At 38.3% G+C, this 23,102-nt stretch overlaps 1 protein-coding gene across 1 annotated transcript in view; it reads right to left on the reverse strand.

The window, feature by feature from the left end:
* The window catches only part of LOC115241354 (protein grainyhead), a 149,861-nt gene that overhangs the window by 39,368 nt on the left and 87,391 nt on the right, over window positions 1–23,102 (reverse strand). Inside the window, 1 exon segment of the mRNA XM_029817070.1 lies at window positions 7,596–7,668. Coding sequence (XP_029672930.1) covers window positions 7,596–7,668 — 73 coding nt within the window.

Consider the following 23,102-nt stretch of genomic DNA (forward strand, 5'->3'; position numbering starts at 1 on the left):
AATGTATAATTAGCAATAAATAACTTCCGCCAATTCTATGAAAATCTATAAAAATCTATGAAAAATCTAAAGTCTACTTTACCGTGGTAAAAGTTTTCAATTTTTAACATTGAGGATTATAACGGTTAAGCTTGAAATTTCCGTATCAAGATAAATACAAATATTTAATTATTTAGATTATTTATACTATTATATTAGAATGCTTTATTATGAATGTTTCATATTTCATTCGTCTACATTTTATCTCGATACTTTAGAAGGGTTTCTTAATTTGTATCTATGGTTGGACACGTCCAATGATTTTAGTACGCTCTGTGTATATGATACTTATGTTTTATTTTTATGGCTCATCTCCTCGTAACATGGCCCTTAGCACGCGACTCGCTCCGCGTGTGATTTCCGCAATCGCGGAAAGATCCGGCGCTACCGGAGAACGCGGAGATGTGGAATCCCACGCGACAAGAGCGCGAAACGAGGGCGTTGCCGTACGCGTATCGTGTGCCCCCCGCGCAATTATGTTCCTCTATAATCGTAAATTCAAATAAACGAGAACGCGTTCGCGCGACGTTACGTGTCGGGCATAAAGCAGCGGTGGCGAGAAAACGGGCCATGGCACTCGTCGTCCCACGTTTCTGGTTCTGGTTCCGGCCTGCTGTCCGGTCCACGTTTTGCCGTTTTACGACGTGACACACGAGGCCCCCCCTCGTTCCCCGGCTTGTCAGTCGGGTCAGAGATCATCGCGGTAGTGGCCGCGATTCGTCGTAGTGGTGACTCTTAAAGCAGATTGCCGCGTAACGATAACCGGGAGAAATGAAACGTGTATAATAAAAGGTAGCGACAACTCGTATTCGTCGTTTGGCCGATCGTCGACCATCGTAAAGGTCCTCGATCTCGATTCCATTATGTTTAAGAGACCAAGGGAGGCGTTATAAGGGTGCGACAGAGAACGAATTGAATTTCCAGCGACAGAGAGCACACAATTAGAAGTTTCTAATCGCCGCAATTATGAATTCGGAATTTCGCCGGTTCTTTACTCGGATTTGCTCAGATTGTTTCACATAAGACAATCATTCAGAGAATTTTTTGATTCTTTTGTTACGATGTCACAATATATTCTTTCTCGTCATATATATATATATTTTTTTTTTTTCTTAAAAGAAATATATTTTCCTTCTTATGAATGATTAACATTTTCAACTTGTTTTTAAATGGAATTTAATTAAGTTACTCGATTCTCTAACATGTGTTTGAAAGTAACAATAAGACAACCGCGGATAGACGACAAAGAACAATCTTCTCCGCGATACGTGTTCACGTCGGCTACCTGTCTAATCCCGTGACAAGTCAGTCGGCCGAGTATGCACCCTCGTGGCAAGAGCGTAAAGGCCGTTGCCGTCTCGTTCCTAAGTAGATCTTGGCGTGACGATAGTCAGGAAATGTAATAAGAAGTTGCAGCGTACCGGCGTTCATTGCCGAGTTCGTTCTTGAGTCCCTTAAAGACCGACCTCTGAGCAAGACTTCATTACGTTCCACGTCGCTTCGTCGCACGTACGAAAAGACGGTCGTTAAAGAAAGATTCCGGATCCGGCTATTACGACCGTCGCTCGTATTATGTGCAATACGGCGTATACGAGAGATGTAGAAGCGTGGCTAACACCATATTTACTCGACCCCGTGTCTCTCACTTTCCTCGAGATATTTCAGATTGAACGAAAATTCATTTCGCAAACGTTCGCGATATTTTATTCTCGATTTTATAACGTACGATCCCGCTTCGGCACCTCTAAATAATCACAACCTGTGTTTATCTCGGCAATTAAGAAGCCGCTCTTACTCTCGGATGCTAAAACATTTAAGTATGCGTTGCTCGCCGCGAGGGAAGCATTAATCATATTGACGTTATCCATATGCGTCCCAAGGCCATGTGAATTTAATATGAATTAATTAGAAATTTGTTATCTCTCCAGGGGGGAAATTTCACTTTCGAACCCGGCGTGTAATCACCGCCGTCTGCGGAAACGTGCGTCGTACGCGGTGAGATGGAAACTACATCGTTGCGGTGAGTATAAAGATCGGCTCCATTCCATTTCTCCGATACGTTATATATCTGTGCCACTATAAAATTTCTGATGTAATGATATACTATCGCGTGTCGGGAAGAAAGAATCGACAAAAACATTTTACGAGTTATTCAACCGAATCGCAAAAAAAAACGCCATCGAATATAATAATATTACTGCTCGCCTCGATAAACGCGGTACATATTTGATTGCAAATCAATGACAAAATTTATAAAAAATTCTCGATCAGTAGCGTAAAAAATGCTTTCATGATTAGAATGTGTAACGCACAGTTGTCACAATTAACATTTCAGATTTGAGAATCATAATTTGCATTCATTGCATAAATGCGGTTTCTCAGAACATCGCATGACCAGCGATGAAGCAATCGATCGCGATCGAACGAAAAAGATTCTCGTGTACCTGACTGTTATAAGTGACAATTACTATAATTTGGAAGAATACTTCCTGCCGACTTACAACGCACGCAATTGCGATGATTGTTCTGTATTGCGTATTATCGTCATCGCGGCAATATGTTCGATAAATATAGAAACAATCTATAGGGAATATTTGCGATTTACAATATTATACATATATTGCTTTTTCTCAATTATTACCATATATAATCGTAATAATTCTCGATGACAGCGTCAATCATTGCGACTGTTAAAATAGGCATGACACATATCATTTTTTTCACGCAATATTAAAAGTTAAATATATAATACCTGAATATGACAAGAGAATAGTATCTATCGTTAAAAAAAAAATAAATAAAAGTGATAAATATATCAGAACATTCGATTTATATTAAAACTTATTGAGAAACTTATGTAAGTGTTTATGTAACTTATGTAAATGTTATTTTTTACTTGCTGATATTTAAATAAAACTAACTCTTGTATGTAAAGTGCGCTTGAGAAAGTTCGCCCTTTTATATGTTAAATAAATTAAAATCCGACAAAGAGAGAGAGAGAGAGAGAGAGAGAGACAGATACTAGAGAGCGTAAGTGTGTTTACGCTTTCCGCCAGCGGCGCGTCTACGTTACTCCATCAAGTAACTTTTTCGCGTTTCAATTGCCATCATCGTCTACCTCCGAGAAGCGTCTTCATCCGCTAATTGAATCAATGTTGCCGGACGAACGCTATGCGCGACGGGTACCCCCTTATTTCCCGCTTTATCCCGCGGCTTTTCATCGCGGCTGTTCTCCGCGTTTGGAAGGCGGATATCGCGGTTGTCGCTTATGCCCGACGGGCGTTAAGATTAAGGCGGCGATCTCGCATAGTGCCCAGGAGGCCGTCTTTTACGGCGGCGGCTTGCTGTGAAACTGTACGCCGATTCTCGATGGCTTTGCGCCATCATTCTACAACCCCGTGGCGAACCATAAGCGACCGCCGGACACCGTAAGAGTCGCGGCGAGTTATCCGCCTCCTACGCAGACTCGGCTCCGCACACTCAACGAGATCTCAAGGGTTGAGTCTATCACGAAGATCGCGATAAGGGACACATTCTTTTAAAGAAACAAGTTTTAACATTCCTGCGTTTGGGCATCGATCTGACGATACAGATTGCGCACTGAAAATATATCCAAAAATGAAGGTGTTACTAAAGAAATGATAATTTCCTTTTACAACGAGGATTGTCTCATGGCAAATGCGGCCCTGCCTTTATGCGTTTACAACAATATGGTTAATTGAACAGAATATTCCCGTCGCTTGACTTCACAGCAGGTTTATTATTCGAATTACAATATGACTGTCTCTCGGCGTGAACGCAGCGAATTCCGTATATTTTTCTGGGCCTCATGTTGAAAATAATAACCTTATTATTTAGTACATATAAACGTAGGAGATCTTATATTGTTATTCGTGTTGAAAGAATACAAATATGATAAAATTCTAGGATTAATATTATAAAGAATTAAAAGTCTTGGGCGAGTTTATGAAAACTCGTTAAGTTTTAGTTTCCTTATTCTTTCAATTGATCGTATATAAAATAATCTCTAATCTCTCTAATTTAATTAGGCGTGCATTTGGCTAAAGTTTCGGTTTGTAGAAACTCATCTAACTTGTTTTAAAGCTCATCATATAAGACTATATAATTACAAAATTTTGATTTGCGGTAAATAAGCCTATCTAACTTAAAATGAGTTTCGAGAAAAGCGATAAAACGAAACCCCCATCGCTCGCTAAGCTTTCACTATGTGACAACAAACCCGTCTTAAATCCCGATTAGGAAAGTCGTGAGAAAACTGCAACGCGTCCTTTCTGACGCGCGTTTCAACGGCAATGGAAAACACATCGACGCATATTATCATGATCGTATCTATGTAGCTGCGAAAACATGCAAACGTTTGCACGCGGATTCTTTCTGTATTGTCCCCACGTCGAGATACATTTCCTCCGAATCGTGCTCGTGCTTGTTTTTTCTTCCTATTTTCGCGACCGCGACCAGAGAAGCGCTTGATCCCTTCAGCGAGCGCGACACAATGAAATTGGATTAAAGTTGTGCCCTTGGTAGTCTTCTCATTCTCTCTCCTCGCAGCGACGCGACAGCCGAGAGCGAGAGAGGAGTTTTAACGATCTACCGCCGTACAAATTGTCGAGATGCTATCATCTCTCAGCGGGAAGAGAGAACGGGAGTAGGAGATGTAGATAGAGAGAGAGAGAGAGAAAGAGAAAGAGAGAAGCAGAGAAAGGGAGAAGGAGGAAGGGCAGAGAGCGCAGAGAGGGGCAGGCAGGGAGAGAGGAGAAGATGCGAGGGAAGATTAGGGCGGCATCTCCCCATGGCGAGGTCGGTAACAGAAACTGTTGTTGGTGATGTTCCTGATGCCGCGCTGCAGTTGCTGCCGCCGCATTTCGCTGCACTACCTCTCCTCTCGGCTGCCCTCGTATCTGACACGATTCGTACGTTGAGGATTCTCAACAGTAAATTACAAAATATGCTAAGCGGCCGATATAAATCAAAAGTGGGGCCCGCGCGCGTCCGTAGATCCCCGAGGGGTGAGAGAGTCCTTTACCCGTTGTCTCCGTCTCCTGGATTCTACGGCGCAAGGGGTAAGGGATTCCTCCGCGTTCTCCATGGCCAACCAGGCCCAAAATATAAGGAGAGAGAGACCCCCATCACGAATCGGGAACGAGGGAGAAATTCTTTCTCTCCTTCTCGTGCAGTGCGTAGAATGCTGGCGCGGTGGGTTCAGTTTGCAAACCGAGCAAATGGACCGGAAGACTCGAACGCGAGATATAAATAGGCCCGACTGGAGAGCAATATATCTACCCAACTAAACTCCGCTAAATTGCTTCGGCGTAATGCAAAAGAGAGCGATATAGAATCGCGAGCAGGGAGAGAGAGAGAGAGAGAGAGAGAAAACGAAAAGCTCCATTTATCGATGGCACGCTGCGCACTCATTTAAGCGCAAAAGATTTATGGAATATCGATAAACTCCTAAAGAATTGTGATTACTGTTCCTTCGAACTATAAGTATAATCTACGTAAATGGGCTGTGCATGAAAAAGGCCGTCTCACTTTGTGCCTCGTCTTCTTGTGGAATTAACGATTTAATAATTTGCTTTGGCATACATCACGTTAAAAAAAATATCTAATTTACTCTTTTCGCTTTATTCAGCGTGGATTTTATTTATTCCACATTATGTGTTAAACGAAAATAACATACGCCTATTGCATCAGTGTTGAAATGATGCATATTCCTTTCTACATTTGTTTCGCTATTAAGATAACGAAAATATACATCCGCGCTTGGTAGAATACGAATTATCTAATTAACGCGTCAAACGTCTCTTCGTGCCGACTGATTTTACACGCGATTGTCCCGCGTAATCAGCCCCCGGTAACGAATTACGCTCACCGCGAGCACTCAATTACGCGGTCGAGACTATTAATCGAGATACGGCGAAACACGAATAGCTAATAACGCGCGCCCGACGAGCCCCGCGCCGAGAGTGTTCGCTACATCGGGACACGGGGCTCTATCTGCGGATCTACGCTAATCGAGTCCTCTGGATGCACCCGCGGTACAGGCTAGTCGTCACGCACACGCACGTGTTTATGGATGAGCCACGTACGAGCGGCCACGTGCACGCGCGCTTCTAAATTAAGTGCATCGAGTGAAGAAGAGCCGCGCGCGAGTGCATAAAATTACGTGCGTTACATGCGAGAACGCTGCGAGAGATACTTTTACAAGAATCTTGCCAAGGCTACCAATTTTCAAAGGCTCCGCGAATATAATAATATAAAATTCTCTTCATTTATTTCTTCTTTATATAAATTATTTTTTATATGTATATAGTTGTGTAATAATTTTCTAGTCATAATATAAGAAAGTTATAAGCACAAAGCTGGAATGCAGAGAGGTAATCACAATGCTTGAAAAAATTTGACAAATTGACGAATAATTCTGCGATAATGCAGAATCATTTTAGGAATTTACTATTTTGTAGTTATGTTTTATTGCAAAAGATTAAATTCTTTTTAAACTTAAATTATATACTACGAGCGTTGCAATTATTCTCTGCTACCAATGATTTGAAGTATCTGTATGTTTAAAAAATAAATATCGTTTTTTAAATCTTCAAGCTATATTTCAGCGAATTAATTTTGTCCGGAAAAGTCAATTTGTTCAGTCAATCTCGATGCGAATCTCGTGAACGTGAATATTCTTGAATTATTTAAATGCGCGAGAGAGGCGAGCGAAATCTTCCTGCATTTGTAAGAGCATGATTATATTCCGTGGATAGAGCCGTAGAAAATCGCGATTCTTTCCCTTGCCTCGCGTATGATTACGAAGCTTACACGCGCGGATGAGAATCTAAAATAGCGAGATAAAGCGAAGCATACGCGAAGTTCCGAAGCGATGAAGACTGTATTGCGTAAAGCGTGCATAATAACAGCCGTTGTCTTCAGCTCATTTTTATCCAAGATTAATTCGCATTTTCAAGCTTTGCTTAAACGCGTTTGATGAGAAATAAAAAAGATTTTCCCATCTTCACGAAAAATTAAAAAAGAGAGACTTAAAAGTAATAATAATCTAAACTATATATAACGAGAGAAACGAAGACACAACATTCCAATATTATTGAGATCCAAGATTGTCTCTCGGAACTCTTTCCGGCTTACGGATCGGTCACGGATCATACTAAATTTCGTAAAATATATAAAGTCAATACTCACGTGGACCAGAGCTCGTGCGTGGGCGGCAACTTGACATCCGCGGCCGTTTTCTCGGGCAGTTTGTAATACTCGTAGACGTAGGACGCGCCAGGATCGTCGCCATGGCTGGTTACCGCCGACACCTGATGCTGCTGCTGGAGATTTAGCATAGCAGCGGTCGCCACTGAGAGCGGATGCTCGCAGTAGGCGCGCCAGTCGCCCTCCATACCCTGTACCTGCACCTGCACCGCGACTCTTTTGTGGACTTCCGGATCGGCGTCTTCGGCACCGCTCTGCAGGGACTGTGCCGCTGCCTCCTCCGCTCCCAGTTCCTCTTCTTCTTCCGGTTCACGCTGTCCGGATACGTAGTCCTGCTGCTGCTGTGCGTCGTCGCTGACGACGGTACCGTTTGTATCCTCCTCGCTGCGACTGCGTCGTCTGTAATCGAACGAGTCTGTTTAATTGTCGAAAGCATAAATGTTCGGTTTCGGACAATTTTGCGGATATTCTTGATTGAGATAATATTTAAGTAAATATATATATTATCTCATTCACAAGTATATCGATAAATAATGCTATTGCATGTAAAATATAATTAGCTGACATTTGAACGTAGGAGAATATAATTATAAATTCCTTTTTCGTAAAAATATTGTTTTAAAAATCTCGATTTCAGTGTCGTCTGATGGCAATGTTTTGTAGATCCATCGGGAAAGCAAAGCATATTGCTCTCTGCGATCGACAATACTCATCGAGGAGCCAATTCCTGTTGCTGGCGACGACCATAAGTGACACAACGCGAAAAAACTAAAAAGAAAAAAATACTTTTTCCCGAGGTAAAGACTGCGATAATGAATGCGCCGCCAGAATAACAGTTAGAAATAACCGAGCTCGGTAGAATGTAATAAATTACAACGAACCCATCGAATTTATCAATTAGCGATAATCGCGATGCATAAGCCTCGCTGATGATTCCTCAATTTAGCAATGACCACCAGCGGTGGAAGCGCGTCGTGTGCGACGCATGGTTGTGCTGGTAATTTATTGCCTACATCGTGATACCTAATCGCGCTATGCGAACTCGAGAGAGAGAGAGAGAGAGAGAGTACATACGAGCTTTCGACTCCGTACTTAGCCACCTGGATATTTGTCACCGGTCGTTACTTTCCGAAGTAATACCTTCCGGCTGCGTGCCCGAAACGATGAGATTTATGGGAATGCGCGCGAGACGGGAACGACTTTGCAAAAAAGAGATATCCGATGATGCGATGCAACGCGTTTCTGAGAATATTTTCGTAAATAAAGTTTGCATCATTTTGTAAAATTTAACTACTTTTTATCGCGTTTTTAATGGTGAGTAATCAAAGATAGTTGATTCGCATAAGTAAGGAAATTTCATATTTATTTTATATTCTATTTTATTATATATGTACTGTAAAAAAAATATGTAAAATTACATAAACAGTAAGCGTAAAATTATACTATAAATATAATGGAAATGTTATACATTTCTAATATTTATTGTGTAATTTTATATTTATTGATCTTGCATTTTTCAAATCAAACTAGATAATTTTATTCATGACAGTTTTTATTTTGAAATCTGCATCTTTTAACGCTTAGACTTTTCCCGCAGTACGCGTATCACCTGTTCCTCTATGCGACGGGGATAAACTTAATCGCGAATCGGGAAAGAAATCTCGCGCATTGCCACCGCGAGTCGAAGCAGATGACGATGAGACGGGCGACGAAGAACGAGGAGGGAGGGTTACGTCGTAAATACGTATACACGCATGAAGATTAATTATTATAAACCCCTGCCTGTTGCCTGCAGTCATCAATTTATACTCCTCTCTCTCGTGCATCCCAATTCCAATCCCGATCCCGATCCCGTGAGTCGCACTACGGAATAAAGGCTCATCCTCTCTAATTTATGCATGTCGAATCAATCTCCCTCCTTCTACCCTTCCTTCCTCCATCTCTCTCTCTCTCTCTCTTTCTCTCTTTCCTTCTCCCTCGCGCTACCTACGTCTTTTACTCCTTCTACGATCTTCCTCGCGCACCTGGACAACCGTCGCCCCTGAGAGAGAAGGACCAGCCACCCCGATAATGAGGACCCGAGTTATCCTGTGCAAATATTTTCCTCGACGGCTGTTTGCACAGGCACGAACGGGCCGGAGATCCGATCATTGAACGCGCGTATCGCGGACATGCATACATATATATACCTAAGTTTTTGTGCAAAGAAATCTCGAGCGCGCGAGTGTGGTAGTCGATTCCGTAGCTGCGATTCTGCATAATACCTACTCGTCCAGACAATGAATTTATGCGCGATCATCCGGGCGAAAACTTCATTCCGAACGAAATGCAAACATAGATTTCACGGCGATGAAATACCGCGCCGCGAACGCGATGCTATTCCTCTTGTCTGTGCAATCTTCATTCTGTCTGCTATCATCCTGCGTTTCACTTGAGAATTTTCTCTCCGCTACATTAATAGTATTCGTTGATCATGTGAACGGCGTGAAACTATTCTTCGAGAATATTTCTCACCGTCACTCGATCAAATTTTATGGTTTGGCATTAATAGTAAATTTCTACGAGCTTATATGTGGGGAATTAATTACAATAACATATGTTCGAGTCACGGACTTAAATAAATTTTACTCTCCTAAAGTAATATCTAGAGATTGAAATACCGTTGTAATTTCAAGAAATTTAATTTTTGATAATGCAAACATGAAAAAATGTATCTCTTATATTTCTTATCAAATAAATATTAAGATATTGTCATTAAATATAAAGTCACCAAAATTACAAGGACTTTCTCTCATTTGCCATAATTTTATATCTTGTAATAATGTCACGTTCACGTATATTTATCTGCGTTTATTCCTGAGATTCAATATAAATCTTGCTATTTTGTTTTTCTTTCTACCGTATTCTTGCTTGAGGGATTTAATCCCAAGTGCTTGGTAAATGCAGCTTTAATAATAATAACTTATGTTACACAGCGTAATTGATAACCGACGCGTATGCAATGCCACAAATAATCGGGCAAAATACTCGACATAAGATCGATCCCTTATTAAGGTATTTCAAGCGAATCCGACATAATAATGCACGAGACCCTATAATTTTATCTCGCGGGAGTCTTTGAGGACGCGCAAGAAGAAACTTTCGCCGATGGGCTTTGCGTTCCTCGTTGCCCCCGAGAAAAAGCGGGATCCCGCGTACGACGCGACGCGAAAAAGCTCCGAATCGAGATAGAAGCTCGTACATTGGCGATCGATTTTTGGAATAATGCGAGCACGTATCACATTGCATTGCGTGCCGCTTGTGTACGTGACTGGTATATCTCTTATACAGGTAACACGAGAAAAAGGTTAAAAGGGAACGAGCGAAAGATTATAAGACGAAAGAGAGAGAGAGAGAAAGAAAAGAAAAGAGAGAGAGAAAGAGGGAGTTCTAAGGATACTTCGCGTATGTGCTAGGCTGGTAGATACATATGTAAATTGCGAGTACCCCTATTACAGAAGAGAGAACTTCACCTGCGCATCCGGTTTTCGCGTGTGCTTTGATTTCGTCCCCGTACGTCACGTCCTTCTTCCCGTCCATCTTTTTGCTCGTATCGCGCGCATACCACTTTTCTATAACGCTAAATCATAGCCGATTTCATTAAAACCTCCGGGATGAGTAATTGCTGGTGTATCGGGTGCGGCTACCGCCACGGAGAACATGTCCGTGTTTAGTCGGCGATATATCTTGAAAATTAAGGTTTGTGTCCCGATCGATATCGCGCCGTCGCATCTTAAATATTGCGTAATTTCGACGATGCCGATGATTTCAAGACTGATCTTTGACGTCGTTTTATCTTCAACGACGTAATGGGCTCGTAGTAATTATATCGCAGCTGTCGAGAAAGACTATAATTTGTCATAACTCATTAAATACTACTTGTTTGACATGCCTGGAAATGAAGTAGACAAACGCAATCTCTCTAGAATTAATCGAGAATCAGAATTTTACCGAGTTGAGAAAAAGAGCCAACTTTTTTAATTCGTCAAAGTTCCTGAAACATCTTTTTGACAGTTTTTATAAGATATGCGATCTTGGATATTCAGAATAACGTAGTTATATAAATGGGAGATAATGCAAAAAAATCTCTTTTACGATGGTTCGTTTGTGCATTATGATAGATAAAACTTTATTGCAGCAATGAGGCGTACAACGAAAGAGTCACGGGGATTATCCTCAACGAAATCACATCGATTTCTTCCCGTCGGTTGTTGTAACTAACAGAAAGGACTATCAGCAATATCATCCTACATCTTCCCAATATAATCCTGGGGTCTTACGTTCGTTCACATGTCTTGTTATTGAGTCTATCTATCATATCTTCTTGACATTTCGAGATGACTAATATATGATTGATATTATTATAATATACTCGAAGATTTTTAATGCTGTAGGCACAAGATCATATAGTGTAGATGATAATATTATAAACTAAAATTAGTTTCTTTTTTACAAATTCGAGTCAGAGATTAATTTCTTCCAGCGGGGAATCAAATCTTTTTTTTTTTTTTTAATTTTTGTGATATTATTTAATTTTAATACTGTATTTTTTAATATTTTGAATAACAAACATCGCGATAAGTTTTAGTAATAGAAAACTTGTTCATTATATGTATACATTACAGAATTTTTTATATTAAATTCTATGTATAAATAAAATCATTTTATTTTTACACACACACAAAAGAATCATATGATTAAACTGTTACAATTTTATAGTCTTGCCATTAAAAAAAAAAAAATTGTAAATGCCAACAAATAATATTAACATAATTTTACATGAACATGTTTTTACTCCAATCGCTTTGTATACGATGCCGTACGTATTTGTGCATCTCTCGTATATGTACAACCAACATGCATATTTTCTAAAAAAAATATATAAATCCGTTATTCGCATCCTATACACATCGGTATTTTCGATTGAATGGAAATCTGCCCCGGCCAATCGGATCCGCGCCGTTATTAGGATCATCCGTCTTGAATAGCGGTGATCGTGTTCGCTCGGACAGTTCGTCCATAAACATAGGAACTCCCTTTATGCGTGTCTCTTGAACGAGCGTCTCGTGATCGTCGAACGATACGATGCGCTTGCACGACATGACTCGCACGCAGTCATGCACCTACCTCAATACGCAAATGATGTAGGTAGGTGGAACGCACTGAAGTAAAGTTCGGCCGAGATAAAGGCAGCCCCCGACGGCAAGACTGAAGAAAGAGCGAAGAAGAGGAGAGATAACACGGAGCGTATGTCGGAGTATTAGTATTCCGCAAGAGTGTTGTCCACGCGACCCGAGAACCCACCCCATGTTGCTCCCTCGTGTGCATTTCAATAAAGCCGCCTTCGCTCGACCGCACGTCTCCGACCGAATGACACAAACTTCCGTCGTCAGCATTGTATTATACTTTGTCGACATGCGTCTTTGAAAAGCGCGATCACATTCAATCAGCATATAAAAAAGCTTGTAAAGAGATCGTGAAATTTTTCGTCGTAGTCGACACGTGTAATTTCAACGGATTAAGAAATAAAAATTTTTTTACGACTATATGCGACAAAGTGACCATGGAAAATTCCTCGGGCGAGGCAGAATCTCCGTAAAAATATTGGACTCCCGTCGCATCTAATTTGATAAGCATCGACGTATAATATCGTCTTCGCTCGATCACACGTCTACGTCGTTTACTCGACCGGTATGACATGCGGTATGCATACTAAAGGTTCACGTATGAAATTTATGTCTCTAGTCATGAAAATAACTCGGATAAATCTGACAGTTAATCGATTTCTCGGAAAATTTTCGAGATGCGAAGGTAAACCGGTATAATAGCGCATTATATTTTGTAGCATACGGTTATTCTATGAGATAAAATAACGAGCGGTGTTATCAGTTGTGACACTTTGAGCTACGCAGAAGTAAAAGGACAAAACACACTCCACTGCATATGATATCTCACTATGTAACCTTTGTCAAATATAGCTAAGTAAATGCAGTTGCATTAGTTAGAAACTATGCAAATATCCGAGAACAATGTTATTAGATATTTGCATAGGTATGACGTATTTTTATCTTTGTATGAAATAGCTTCTAACTCTGATAGGAATTAAAATAATGGTGATTATCAAGCACACAAACAATTCTCATTTGAACTAGATTCATCCTTGATTTATTAAATAATTAATATATGGATACCATTCAAATCTTATTCTCTAAGAAATTCCACGACATTAAAAGAATATTAGATGCGTTAAAAAATTCTTAATTATAAGATTAAATTTATTCATTAAATTCGATTAGGCTTTATTTGCATATTGAATCAATCGATATTTTATTTTAAAATGTTAGTTAAATTTTGTTATAAATTACGTTATGTTACAACGCTTGATGTTTTCTGGAATTTATATGTGTGTTTACACACACACAAAAACGTATGTTACAACGATAAAAGAAATAACTACAGAAAATTTTCGAACGTACACCTGTTAAAAAAAAAAGATCCACGTTTATATGGTCAAGTAATAAGTCAGAATCCTTTTATGGAGTTATATTATTAATAGGCAAGAGGATAATTTAATGTTCTAGCAGCACTTTCGAACTTTCTACATCGTCCTTTTGTCATGTATTCCTCTGTAATCACTATTCCCTCACTCTCGCGAATAACCGATCACTTCCGGTGATAGCGGCGGCGACGGTGTACGACACCACCCAAGTAGAAAAATAGAGAAGAGATTCAGAGTCTCTTCATGATGGCTTTTAATACATGAGCATGATTATGCATGCATGACACGCGAGTTTCTGGTTCGTCCAAAAGCATACAGCACGGAGAGAGAGAGAGAGAGAGAGAGAGAGAGTTTTGCAATGCCTGCATCTTTATAGATCATGTGCACCAATATTCATACGCTCTAATCCTGGTTAACTATAAATTTTCCATCTTTATTCGATACGAGGAATATCAAATCTCACATTTTTCCTTTTACAATATTAGAAGTGTCGGTCTTATGTTGTTATATATGTATCTCTGATATATAATTTTTAATTCAATGTAAAAAAAATTGATGAGAATTTGGATATTTTTTATATGCATTAGTATTTTACAGGTTTACAAAGCGTGAACAAAAATAATTTAGTCAATCAAGGCTCGCGCGCGCGCGTTCAAGTATTATATAAAATTATTATCTAGAAGGAAATAACGATTACCTGAATCAGAACTGATGAATTCAGAGTGTCGACGCAATCTATATCGACGTAACGCGAGTAACGGCTGGGAATAATCTAAGATGGATAATATATTCTTCGAGGACATTCGACACGCTTGTAAAAATTCGATCGTACGGCTCGCAGCGGATCGGAGGTGACAGACGCAGCGGTGGCAGAGGAAGGGAGGACGACGCGACGTTTCCCGGGCTGACTTTGATGGATCGAAGATCCCCCTCGATCCATCTACCCTCTTTTTTCGTCGCGAGCCACCGGCTCGGTGTTTGTTTTTTATTTTTCCACAGATAAAACCCCGCGTCCGACAGGTTATTCTCTCACGGTGGATGACACTGCGCGTTGTGCATGCACACGATGTGCTTGGATGCGAAATCATTGCGAGATAAAGGACGCAGCTGCAGTTGCCCCAGATGAGGCTGCCCGTAGCTAAGATAATTGTGACATGATAATCGAACACCCCATATATTATAAGAGCTTAAAGATCAAAAATATTCAGTAATACAATATAAAAAGATGCAAATCAATGCAATATAGTTGTAAAGATTTTAATATCTCACACAATCAGTAAAATAATAAATAAAATACCAAGTTATCCGATATTTTTGTAACATGAATCGCGAAATTGTAACACGCAAGTAATAAATACAAGTATTTGAAATTTTATTATCAATTTTTCCATATAATTTAGTGAATAAGTCTATATATAATACATTTTTATTATTGAGGAATATAGAAACAATGAAAAATTATTTGATTAAAAGGAGAAAATTATTCGCCGATGATACTTATAGTCGCTGCACTATCCATATAATCGAGTGATCGCTTTGCGTTTTTTTTTAGGCAGCTATCCCGGCTCCCGTTGTGGGCCTCGGAAATTTTTGCTCGTTCGCTCAACTATCGGACCCGGATAATGCGTGAAGACGCATAATACCAAGCCATTATCTGTTCTTTCAATGTATCTCTGTATCTCTCCGACTCTGGTTTCAGGAATCCCTTCCGGGGGATTGCACCGTCTAAATCGGAGGGTTACAAACGAATGAACGAGCGTACCTACCAACCGTGACCATTGGCGATAGGATAAGCGGCGTCCCGGATTTCCTACATCGCTTTAAAATTACCCACTACAGGACGGGAACAATTAGCATTGCCTATGTCCGCGGAAAAAGCAGTGCGATAGCTCGAATCACTACCTACCAACATTGCGAATGGCGGTTTGTCGATACGCACACGCGCTGATGCATTATCTGACGTTAAACTCGGTAAAATTGAAAAAGTAGGATCTTAAACTATATATTTATATGTAATAAGGACAATATGAAAATATATAGTGAAAACCTAAAAATTTTTATAATTTTTAACATAATTGTTCTAAAGTCCTTTCTCTGAATGAAATTGAATATGATTAAAATAATAAAGAAAAAGAAATATTAAAAAATTTGTCAAAGGTGTACAGTTGTATATCCTATAATCCTGCTGATTTATTGAATTAATTATATAACAATTTAAAAAAATTTTTATGTTATCGTAATAATAAATTCGTTAACGTAATAATTTATTTTTACAGTAGTGGGTTTTTTTTTTTAGTTACATCTCTATCTCGCGTAATGATGTATTCTATATTAGTGTTATTGCCATTGATACCTATGACCTTTTGTCAGCGTGGTGGCGTAAAAGAGAAAATTCAAAGGTCGCAAGACAGATTCGCCTTCAATCGGATGAATGATGACTGACTTGTCTCAAAGTTAATTTGAATATCTATTTATAGACATGAAGTTATAGAAGGGAATAAGAAAAAAGAGAGAGAAATAGCAGAAAAAGAATCGTATAACGCTCGGATTTTTTAATTCTCCGCAACCGCAGAGAGAGAGAGAAAGAGAGAGAGAGAGAGAGACTTTGCAATAAAATCAGCTGTAGTTTGCGAATAATTTCGGTATGTCGTCGTAATTGACTCTCGTTGCACGTCTCTTGTCCTTGCATGCGAGTTTTCTTCTCGTATTTCCATCCGTCAAAAAAAAAAAAAAAAAAAGAAAAAATAAGGAAGATAGGCGACGAAACGTGACCTTCGCGAGGGCTCCCGCGGAGATGACTTTTCGCGCGGGCAAAAGCGTGCCCGCCACTTTCGAGATAATACCGGGCAAATCTCTTGCTCGTTGGATGGGACACCCCGTCGCGCGGCACCGAAAACAGCGAGGCGCTGGACCGAGAAAAAGGCAGAGAAAAGAGAGATCGCGTAGAGAGAGCGAAAAGGAAGAAAGATGGAAGAAGGGTAGCAGAAAGGATGAGGGGAGCGAGACGTTCAAGATAGAGAGAGAAGAAACACACCGAAGAGAGAATACCCGATATGAAATATTCCCCGGTGCGAGCAAGCACAAGCGGCTAGAGTAACTCTATATTATTATCCTCTTTCACACCTCTCTGCACTTCTATATGCGCCGCGAAAAACCTTGGTACAATCAACGAGAGGCCGCCTATTGTTTCTCATTGTCGTGCCTCGTGCGGATACGCACAGAACAAAAGAGTTCTCCGTGTGCTACGTGTCGTCGAGGTAAAAGTTATTATTCCCCCTGAGCTCGATCGCGGACATTAATTGGGCCCGAAATAAGCTTTAATTAGCGCATCGAATCTCTGCTGGTGAATTCAAGAGAGGATGCTCGTGGTTCGAGAAAGATAGCTGAAAAAGAAAGAGAGAGAGAGAGAGAGAAAGAGAGGAAGAGAGACGTATTTTTATCGATTATCTTTTAGCTTATAAATTTTACTAGTGATTTATTGATATCGATAAATTATGCTAAATCACAATAACATTTGTCGATACACGTGCAACATCTTCGCGTTTTTAATCATCGATATTTATCCTCGTTTCGATTCACGCGTATAATGAACATTGCCGGACTTGAAATAAACAAATATGAAAAAGTTATTATATATATAAATATAAATATAATTATGTATATAAGTCATGTATGTATATAAATCAGCATTATAATTTCTATCATCGGGAATCAGATTTCTTGATCCCAAGTATATGTAAACGAAAAATGAATTATTTGCAATGCGGAAAAGTTTTCCCGATTGCACAATGTAATCATTTTCTATCGTCGGATTAAAAAAGCCGCAAATTTAATAAACCTTACCTTTGTTAAAAAAGTTATTTTTGAAGTAAGAATAAGTGAATGTTTTTGCGCCACGGTTGGCATAAAAATAGCGAGAAAATATCCGTTTATCGTAAATCCGATCATTGAATCAAGATTTGTTCGGCTATTGTGAGTATCTTTACAGCGATCCATCAGTTCCGGCGTATTCTCGTTTTGCTCTCGCGTGTCTTTGTATTAAATAATTCAATGAACCGACTCGTCCTGCGGCTTGGTAGGCGAAAGAAGCGCTACCAGATAGTGGTAGCGATCGGCGGAAAGGTGAACGAAAAAAAAGGAAGAAAAAGAATCTAGAATAGGCACGGCCGGAGGTGATTTGATACATGACATCGTTCGCTCGAAGTGCAATGCGCCGCGTGCTTTTTCCGCCTCTCTGCGCGCATTGTCGGCGCCGTTATGGCGATACCGATGCAAGAAGAGTGCATCTCCTGTTTCAGGAATCGCCGCCGCGTCCGTTCCCTTACGGAAGTTCGCCGTACACCGGCAGAGCAGAAATTGCCAGCTCGTGATAAAGCGGCCCGATATGGTTTCCCGGTCGGAATTGCATTAAGATAAACGCAAAGGGTTCGCAATTTTTGCGAGAAAAAAACGTTTCGCGACAAAAAAGAATCGAGAATCGCTATACATTTAAAGAGAATTACATGATTTATTTTACAGATTGTTGGCTCAAGTCATCAAGCTTGCGATTCTTTTTATTTAATGAATTTTAATAGAAAGGAAGAGAGAGGAAAAGAGTTAACAAGTCTTCTTCTCTGTCCCCCTCTCTTAAAATCTTTCATTCTTATAAGAGTTATAAATTATAAGGAAAAATCAATTGCAATTGATCGAAAAAATATATGAATAAAAAAAATGCAGCAGCAGGGAAAGGAAAGGAGTCTGAGAAATCCTACATATGTATATATATGTGTCGCCAGGTGGTTTTAAAGATTCGACGACTCAATTTGAATGCAATTCGGAGCACATTAGCATACGTCAAGATGAAAGCTGAAGTTATTTAACAGACATCTGGACCATTAAAATTAAAACACGTTCTTTCCCAAGACAGAATGTTGCGGAAGATATAAATTTCTTTTAATTGAATTTACACGGATCGATAGGATGCATAATTTTCAGACGTATATTCATCAAAGATTGTATTAACGCTTGTCTCTAAATATACATTCTTGTAAAAACATAATATAGTGCCAGATTGTCACAGCAAGAAATTACATTCTTTCAATTACGCGCATACAATTAAGGTCGTGTTTCAATTTCTAAGTCCAAGAGCAATGCATTTTTCATTGCATTGAAAAGATTATCTTTACATCATTCTCGTCGAGATGACAAGTGCCTAGAGACTATAAACGGTATATCGAAATTAGAGATCTCGTATGTCTGAGTATTGACGAAGGTCTTTAATCTTGCCTCGCGGATGGAGACGCTAACGATTGAGAATTGTCTTATCGATATGGTCATCTTTCGCAGAAAACTTTATTTTTTGTATATTATCATATATATACACACACGCGCGTCTAATAATATCTTCCTCTATTTATAACAACTGCCGATAATCAAGCATACGAATTAAGCTAATTAGAATAAATATCACGTAAACAACGATAGATGGAGATTTATCAAAATTTTGTATAAAAACGTGGAGTTTTCGAAATATATTCTTACTATCGCGACAAGTGACAACGGTATTTTCTTACCGCATAACAAGTGATAACTGCCTAATATACGATGACCATAATATTTTGGGATATACACGCATTATAACTCATCTATCGTCTTAATTCTCGGAATTTTTAACGGTGATTATTAACGTCAGACATAAAATGCTTTCATAATACTCATTGAATCTGATTATTCGGCAGAAAAAAAAGAGAACGAATCATAACGGCGGCCATGCGTTTTAAAAATTCATTTGCTGAATGATTCGCAAATCATTTTTTTCTCTTACAGTTCTTTTGCTATTTTTAATATTAATATTTAGACGAATTATGTTTTAGACGCTATATAATTCTATTTTCTTCTTTCTTTTTAAGGGAGGGTATACACATTGATATAAAATATCTTGAATTATATTTAATAACTTAGATATTTTATTTATTAAATATAATATATATATATATATATATATATATATATATATATATATATATATATAAATTCGGCGCTTACTCGGGTGAGCGAATCGACCGTTTTTAATCAACGTTGCAACTGGATCGGTCACAAGTTGAGCTTAAAATGGCAACGTATCTCGGGAGTAATAGATCGATATAATAATGATAGAAATTTTTGCTCGTGCTTGAATGTATATATATATATATATATATATCGTAACAAGAATGAGAAACAGCGGGGGCGGTATTCGCGGGACATAGATAGGACGATGGTAAATGATAAATAGAAAATATGTAGGTAGGCTACATTATATAGTACGCTCCGAACATGAATGAATAGAACCTGCTTCGCTGCTTGCGTATCCATTATAGGTCCATTCGCCATTCGTATATAATACATAAGTGCGTACTGCACTATGCGTGCATATACTTAACAGTGGCCACTCTGCTATGACTAGTTCACATCTAATTCCTCATGTCTACACATGCATAGAATATCACGATTTATTTATCCTTTCTCTGTCTCTCTGTCTCTCTTTCTCTTTGTCTCTCTTTCTTTTCCCCTCTCTGTCTGTCACATATACACGATGAGTGCGCTGCGCGAGTTTGCTACGCAGTGGATAATGGCGCCAAAAGACTCTCTGCCGACAAATTATCATGTCGCGTATCGTCGGAATTAAATCGCCAAGGTTGCACGCGATCGGATAAATTTCACGATTATTAATATTTGGTCGTGATTCTTGCAAAACGCGGTTCTCGTTTTACGAGATTAATCAAAACCCAAGTATGCGTTCTTACACAGCTGGACCGGCTTTTTGGCGACACTAATCTAATAAAGTGGTGAGTAACGAATTTATACGTATATTCGATTTTTGTGATGCGGTGTTGTTACTTTATCAAGATTCGATTTAACTCTATGTAAATTAAACTTTGCTTGCAAAAAGGGAAGGGAATCGACAGTTCGGAAATTTTTTTTCGTAAATTTTTTTACTTCGAAACGATCATATATAAAATGCTGGATCGCGTGAAAGCTAATCGGCTTACTCGATCGTCGTGAATTATGTCTATCGAGAGACACGAATTAGAAAGCGATAGCCATCTGAGCAATCGATAAGTCGAAATCGACCCTTTTTCTCTGCGTTCCGACAATGATTATCACAACAGTCTCTATTGAATTTTAACGAGGTTTATTTGATTCGTATCACAAATTCGTGTTGGTATCGAATATTAGACGATAAATATTATTATGATCTGGCATTTACGTCGTTAAAATTTCTTTATCCAATTAATAGCGAGCAGAGGCTAAAAATTTCGAATTCTTCATGATTGCCAATTTTACGGCCGTTTTATATCTCGCGTCACACACACGGAGATTTAATAGTTGTTTAGCGACTTTTATACTTCCGCAGAGTCAAATTTCCAAAGTCCGATATAATTAATTATATATTAGAATATATACATTAAAGTATGTATGTGTGTGTATGTGTGCCAATTTTGCCTTGGATCATTTATCACCTAAGAATAAAAATATGTGAAGTTTTCGTTTCTCCGATTTATTTGCTCTCGGAAAGAGTTCTTGGATAAAAATGCAAGAATTTAATATTATAATTTTGAATGTGTTCGAATGATTGAATTATACTATAATCTAATAAGTTTGACAAAACTTAAATAGAATAAAATAATAATAAAAAGATATAAAGAAACGTTTATTTTAGTAAAAATCATTGATTTGTACTTTGACGTATAGCAAGAATTTATTTTGAATGTGTTCGAATGATTGAATTATACTATAATCTAATAAGTTTGACAAAACTTAAATAGAATAAAATAATAATAATAATAATAAAATAAAATAAACACACAAAATTTGACATATGTCAAACTTCTTGGGAATAAATTCATATTGCTATTTTATCTGATACAAAATTCAAAGCTTTTTTTTCTAATAAATAAAGCTTGCTCAACGAAAAAATTTATGTGCTTTATGATTGTGACAAAATTGCAATTGCAAAAAATCGTTTAATAATTTTAATTACGAGAAGGAAAAAAATCTTATTGGGGATTAATAACGGCAGCCGAGATTATAGAGTAATACAACAGTGGTTTCAGACTTTTATGGTAATAATTTGTTATATTCTTAATGATGAGATTAACGTAGTAGCGATAGTCTTTTAGAATCGCGTGAGTAATTCTTGTAGCAAGTTTTTAATACCCTTTCCCTCGCAAAAGAGAATTATTATAAAATATAAAATGTTCATTCTTGCGCGCTTGCATCACGATATTTTGTTCATAGTGAGTTTTAATTAATTTATTAGCATGATAAAGTAAAATTTAAATTTTCTAAAGTTAAACTTTTCAGCACATATATCCCTCATTGGTGTGCTATATATATGTGAATTGTTAAAATGAGATTCTTTTTGTAGATATTCACATTGGTATATACCCATGAAATCGATTATTACTTTATTAAAACGGTTATCGTGTCTAATAAATCCACGTGTCGTGTCGCGAACTTTAATTAAAATGTAAAGCCGTCGCTTTTGTAAAGGAACTAATTACCGTTGTAATTGGTTTAGTCGGCAGTTACACGCATATATGTTCAAAATATATGGATAAAATTCTTGCATACGTGTTAAAAAAAAAAATTTTGCAAAAAAAATTAATATTTGATAAATCTCTCTCCGTGAATTATTTTAATAACTCGTACGATCATATTAGATCGTAAATTTCTAAGAAAGTTATATAAGTCGTTCATTACGTTTTTTTAGGAAAGATTTTGAATATAACGATTTACTTAAATCTTTTAACATGGAAATATGAAATGAGTCGCGTTTCATGCAAATACTTTTGGCAAATAATATAAAATATAAAAGATCTAAAAATAAAAAATTTCAAGATAATTTTTTAAAAATCAAATCGCATATTTTGACGCTTTTTATCTATTTTATATTATCAGCGATGAACTTATACTACTGTAAAACTAATAGACTTATATTGTAAATTATATCATGATAAAAAATTAATTTACTCACTCGATGCCCCTTCTCCCCGGTACCTCCAGGTTCTCCTCCCGCTCCCTTCTCGCCTTTGGGTCCGGGAGGTCCGTCAGGTCCGATGTCACCCGGGAGGCCTTCTGTTCCTTGAGGCCCAGATATTCCAGGAAATCCTGGCGACCCTTTTATTCCGGCACAATTGCATTTGTACGAATCTTTGCATATCTGAAACATAAATATTGTAAAGATACTGGTTAGAAAATTTTTTGTAAAAAATTCGATATGTAGACTAATTCTATTTTAAGATCTGTAATTCCGACAAAATCTTAAATCGAT

This window comes from Formica exsecta, unplaced genomic scaffold (assembly GCF_003651465.1).
Source record: "Formica exsecta isolate Colony F162 unplaced genomic scaffold, ASM365146v1 scaffold48, whole genome shotgun sequence".
Lineage (NCBI taxonomy): Eukaryota > Metazoa > Arthropoda > Insecta > Hymenoptera > Formicidae > Formica > Formica exsecta.